The sequence below is a fragment of the Mobula hypostoma genome, chromosome 22 (genome assembly GCF_963921235.1).
Source record: "Mobula hypostoma chromosome 22, sMobHyp1.1, whole genome shotgun sequence".
Classification (NCBI taxonomy): domain Eukaryota; kingdom Metazoa; phylum Chordata; class Chondrichthyes; order Myliobatiformes; family Myliobatidae; genus Mobula; species Mobula hypostoma.
The window spans coordinates 3,185,408-3,191,407 of record NC_086118.1 but is presented as its reverse complement, the minus strand read 5'-3'; the positions used below and the strand labels follow the sequence as shown (position 1 = coordinate 3,191,407).

Sequence of the window (6,000 nt, the reverse complement as noted above, 5' to 3'; positions counted from 1 at the left end):
ATTATTTTCTTTGGAGTGGCAGAGGCTCCCATGAGTTGAATGAACTAAACCGATTAACTGAAACAGAAACTGGTGTAGAACGAATCAAACTGGATGAAGGACAACCAAACTTTAAAAAAAAGATGGGGGGGGAAGGGGTGGTGTGTGTGTGTGTGTATACACACCTGCGCACACTAGCTATACATGTGCCTAAGAATTTTGCGCAGTGCTCTCCATGTATACAAGTTGAGATGCTTTGTATATTCAGCTTGTTGGATCAGGTCCATAACATTCTAAAGGGGTAAGGAGAGCAGCCAGAAGTCGTGATATATATTGGTACTAATGACATAAGTAGGAAAAGTGATGAGGTCCTGAAGAGAGAATACGGGAGTTAGGTAGAAAGCTGAAAAGTAGGACCTCAATGAATTGCTCCCTGTGCCATGCGCTAGTGAGGGTTAGAATAGGATGATTTGGCAGATGAATGTATGGCTGAGGAATTGGTGCAGAGTTTCAGATTTCTAGATCATTGGGATATCTTCTGGTAAAGGTATGACTTGTACAAAAGGGGATTGGTTACACCTGAACTTGAGGGTGAACCAATATCCTTGCAGTCATGTTTGTTAGAACTGTAGGGGAGGCTTTAAACTAGTTTGCCAAGGGTGTGGGAACCAGGGTGATAAGGAAGAGGATAGCACAGTTGGTGTACAAGTAGATGCAGTGTGTAGTCAGACGGTGAAATAGGATGGGCAGATGATAGGGCAAAATTGCCATCAGTGGGATAGGTTGAAGTATGTCTTTAAACCAAATAGTAGGTTTAACAGTTCAACATTTTGAAAACATTAGGATAAAGTAAAATGGAAGGAGAATGCAGGAGAGATTATGAAAATCTCCTAAATAAATTAAAAAGCAATGTATTTGCATGGGATAAGAATTTAACTTCTGGTAACAAAGGGGCAAAATTGAAAAGGGTGATGAATACAGCACTGACTTGTATTTGAATGCAAACAGTGTATGGAATAAGGCAGATAATCTTGTAGCACAGTAACAATTGGCAGGTATGACGTTATGGGCATCATTGAGTCGTGGCTGAAAGAAGATTAGTGTTGGGAGCTAAACATTCAAGGATACACCTGGTATTGAAAGGACAGGCAGGTAGGCAGTGGTGGGGGGGCATGGGTATGGGGTGGCTATATTGGTAAAAAAATTAAATCAAATCCTTAGAAAGAGGTGACACAGGATTGGAAGATGTAGAATCCTTGCTGGTAGAGTTGAGAAGCTGCAAGGATAAAAAGACCCTGATGGATGTTATATACAAGCCTCTGAAGAGTAGTCACGAAGTGGCATGCAAGTTACACAAGATAAAAAAGACATGTCAAAACGACAATGCAACAATAGTCATAATGGATTTTAATAAGTAGGTAAATTGGGAAAAGCAGGTTGGTCCTGGATCCCAAGAGAGGGAAATGCTGACAAGATTTGTTTGGTTTTTTTTTTACAGCAAATTGTGATTGAGCTCACTAAGGAAAAGGCAATTCTGGATTGGGTGTTGTGTATTGAACCAGATTTGATTAGGGAGCTTAAGGTAAAGAAGCCCTTAGGAGGCAGTGATCATAATATGATAGAATTCACCCTGCAGTTTGAGAGAGAGAGAGAGAAAAGATAAAATCATTTGTATCAGTATTACAGTGGAGTAAAAGGAATTACAGAAGCATGAGAGAAGAGTAGCCAAAGTTGATTGGAAGGGCACACTAGAAGGGATAGAAGCAGAACAGCAATGGCTGGAGTTTCTGGGAGCAATTTGGAAGATCCGGAGTAGTAGTATTCTAAAGGGAGAATGAGTCAACCGTAGCTGACAAGGGAAGTCCAAGACAAAGACATATTATATAGCAAAAATTAGTAGGAAGCTAGAGGATTGGGAAGCTTTTAAAAACCAAAAGGCAGCAACTAAAAACGAAAGGCAAGTTATTCAATAATATTAAATAGGATACCAAACGATTTTAAAGATACATAGAGTAAAAGACAGATGAAAGTGGATATCTGAACAATGGAAAATGATGATGGAGAGGTAGTAATGGGAGACAAGGAAATGGCAGTATTTTGTGTCAGGCTTCACTGTGCAAGACTTCAGTAGTATGCCAGAAATTCAAGAGTGTTGGTGGGCAGAAGTGAATGCGATTGCTATTATGAAGGAGAAGGTACTTGGGAAGCTGAAAGGTCTGAAGGTAGATAGGTCACCTGGACTAAATGGACTACACTCCAGGGTTCTGAAAGATGTAACTGAAAAAATTGTGGCGGCATTAGTATAAGAATGGTTCCAGAGGAATAGAAAATTGCAAATGTCACTCCACTCTTTAAGAAGAGAGGGAGACAAAAAACAGAAACACAGAAAACCTACAGCACAATACAGGCCCTTCAGCTCACAAAGCTGTGCCGAACACGTCCCTACCTTAGAACTACCTAGGCTTTACCCATAGCCCTCTATTTTTCTAAGCTCCATGTAACCATCCAGGAGTGTCTTAAAAGACCCTATCGTTTCCGCCTCCACCACCACCGCCAGCAGCCCATTCCACACACTCACCACTCTCTGCGTAAAAAACCCGACATCTCCTCTGTACCTACTTCCAAGCACCTTAAAACCATGCCCTCTTGTGCTAGCCATTTCAGCCCTGGGGAAAAGCCTCTGACTATCCACATGATTAATGCCTCTCATTATCTTGTACACCTCTATCAGGTCACCTCTCATCCTCCGTCACTCCAAGGAGAAAAGGCTAAGTTCACTCAACCTATTCTCATAAGCCATGCTTCCCAATCTGGGCAACATCCTTCTAAATATCCTCTGGAAATCATAGCTCAGTTAGCCTTACTTCTGTGGTTGGGAAGTTGTTAAAGTCTACTACTAAGGATGAGGTTTTAGGGTACTTGGGGGCACATGATAAATAGGTCAAATAGGCCTTAAGAGAAAATTTTGCCTGACAAATCTGTTGGAATCCTTTGAGGAAATAGCAGGCAGGATAGACAAAAGGCATCAGTAGATGTTGTTTACTTGGATTTTCAGAAGGCCTTTAACAAGGTGCTGCATATGAGGCTGCTTATCAAGATAAGAGCCCATGCTATTACAGGAAAGATACTAGCATGGATAGAAGATTGGCTGACTGGCAGGAGGCAAAGAATGGGAATAATGGGGCCCTTTTCCGGTTGGCTGCCAGTGACTAGTTGTGTTCTGCAGGGGTTGATCAGTGTTGGGATCACTTTTCACATTACATGGCAATGATTCGGATGACAGGATTGATGGTTTTGTGGCCAAGTTTATGGATGATATAAAGGTAGGTGGAGAGGTAGGTGGTGTTGAGGATGCAGGGGGGACTGCAGAAGGACTCAGACAGATTAGTTGAAGAGTAGTGAATCTGTGGAAATCATTGCCACAGCTGGCTGTGGAGACCAAATCATTGGGTATATTTAATACAGAGGTGATGGTTCTCGATTAGTAAGGGTGCTGAAGGTTACGTGAGAATGGGGTTGAGAGGGATAATAAATCAGCTATGATGGAACGGTAGAGCTGACACAGTAGGCCAAATCCTACTCCTATGTATTATTTTCTAACTGCAAATACTGGATAAGGGTTTATCAAATTTGAGGTGGGGGGGGTCAATTCCCCTTTAATTCTATTTACAAGCGATTGTCAAAGGAAATGTCTTTATTTAGCCCCTTTCTAGGCCCTGTCTAATTTTTGCCCCCTTATTAAATCTCCCGTGTGACTACTGTGGTGGAGCTAATATTTTTGTAAAATTCAAGCATGATGTCATTTTATATTGTGCAACTTCGCAAATAAAGCAAGTTGTACATTCTGTAGATGTCCTGTTATTGCCAGGCTTCTGTAGCACACGCTCTAAAATGCCTCTATTGTTCTCAGCATTTTATCGAGTATTATGTAATTCCTTGCCTTGGTTCCCCTTCTCAAACACCTCACATTTCTCTGGATTTGCCACTTTTGTCCCATCTGACCAATCCACTGATATGTTTTGGCAATTAAAGATGTGTGTGGATTGTAGAATTAGCACATTTTTTTTTGCCTAAGATGATATCAGGCTTGGGTAGGTGGAATCTCTAAGCTTAAATGCAATAAGCATTACTGGTAACAGACCATTAAAACAGTATCACCAAAAGGAAGAACTATGCCCCACAATTTAGATGATGGCCTAAGCAAATATTCAATTATTAGTACATTTATTATCAAATAATGTATAAATTATGCAACTTGAGATTTGTTTGCTTACAGGCAGACACAGCAACAAACCCAAAGAACTCAATTAAAAAAAAATCATAACCACTGCACAGAGAAAGGAAAACAAACAACACACACACACACACATCATACAAACAATAAAAGCAAATGACAGCATTCCAAACCAGAGTGAGTCCTTAGATCTGCTTGTTGGAGCAGCTGAAATAGTAGGCCCAAGCCTTGACCTCAGTTCACCATATTAGTGGAGTAAAATATTGTACAGATTTGTGAAGTGAATTAGATCTCTGGTGATTTCTATATAAAAACTTTATAACTTCGTACTACTCATGTAATCAAAACAGTAATGAAAGTGTAGAATACTAGATGTGCTGGTCTATGGCTAAGAGCTAAACTAAGACATAGTCTGCTATTGTTACATAGATAAAAAATCATGTTTCATGTAGCACTCATAGATGAAATCATAGCTTAGTCATTTGGAACCCACCCTCTGATCTTGCGCGAGTTAAGACTAATATTCTCCAGCGAACCTTTCAAGAGTTATTTGGAAAAAAGATTTATTTTAGTAAAGTATATCTCTTCACAATTCTCTCAGTTATAACAGAACAATAATAATAATATAAACTTATTTTCATTCAATAGACCTGGTGTATTTTTCAAAGAGTTTGCATAGAACAGGTAAATTTTTCCTAATTACTGAGATTAGCCCTGATTGATGCAGTTCTGCTGAAGGTAACATATTAAATTGTCAAACAAACTATAAACAGCAACCACATTATTTCTTGTCAGTGTCAAATATAACAGAATGGCTACAATGCATTGACGCTCCTCCAGTCATTTTCACTCTCACATTTTCTACATCTTTTAAAGAAGCAGTGGATCATTCGCTGAGCCTCTTCATTCACTGAAAGAGATCAAATGAAAACTAGTTTTAATCATTTCCCACAAAAAAGTCTCCTGCTAATGTATAGAGATGAGAGAAATGCTGATAACATTATTTCATTAGTAGGCCATTTGACCCCTCAAAATTGATCTGTCATTCATTTAGATACAGTGATCCTCTGCCTAAAGTCCACTTGTACAATGTTGCATTTCAGATTCAGGTTGACTGTTCCATTTCTCTCACTTAACAAAATCAGAATCTCATTTACTGGATAGAAAGTCCTGGTTTCAAATGGAAGTGATCACAGGGATAACGACCAGAGCAAGATTCACAAAGAACACCACTGACAAGTGAGTGATCCAGGTATACATTGTGAAGGAAACAGAAACATGAATCAAGAAAGGGAATTTGCAACCAATAAAGCATTAAATAAAATGGGAGAAAATACAAAGCAACACACACAAAATGCTCGAAGAACTCAGCAGGTCAGGCAACATCTATGAAAATGAATAGACAGTCGATTTGGGCCAAGACCCTTCTTCAGGATTGAGAAGAAAGGGAGAAAGTCTGGGGGGAGGGGAAGGATGCTAAGTGATAGGTGAAGCCACGTGGATGGGTAAGGTTAAAGGCTGGAGAACAAGGAATCGGATAGGATAGGAAAGGGGAGTGGACCTGAGGAGAAAGGGAAGGAGGAGGTGACAGGCAGGTAAGAAGAGGTAAGAGGCCACAGTGGGGAATAGAAGAAGAGGAGGGGGGAAAGGATTTTTTTTAAACCAGAAGGAGTATTCAATATTCATACCATCACGTTGAAGGTTTCCCAGAAAGAGTATAAGGTGTTGTTCCTCCACCCTGAGGGTGGCCTCATCTTGGCACAAGAGGTGGCCATGGACTGACATGT

General features: G+C 40.2%; 1 protein-coding gene across 3 annotated transcripts in view; it reads right to left on the bottom strand.

Moving 5' to 3' along the window:
* Positions 1 to 4,097: 4,097 nt before the first annotated feature.
* recql5 (RecQ helicase-like 5) overlaps positions 4,098 to 6,000 on the bottom strand; it is a 112,533-nt gene continuing 110,630 nt past the window's right edge. The window contains exon 18 of one of the 3 annotated variants that reach the window (XM_063030910.1): positions 4,098 to 5,123. In XM_063030910.1, coding sequence (XP_062886980.1) covers positions 5,029 to 5,123 — 95 coding nt within the window. In that variant the 3' untranslated portion in view covers positions 4,098 to 5,028. The remainder of the gene's footprint in view (positions 5,124 to 6,000) is intronic. The other 2 variants (XM_063030909.1, XM_063030908.1) reach the window with 2 other exon arrangements.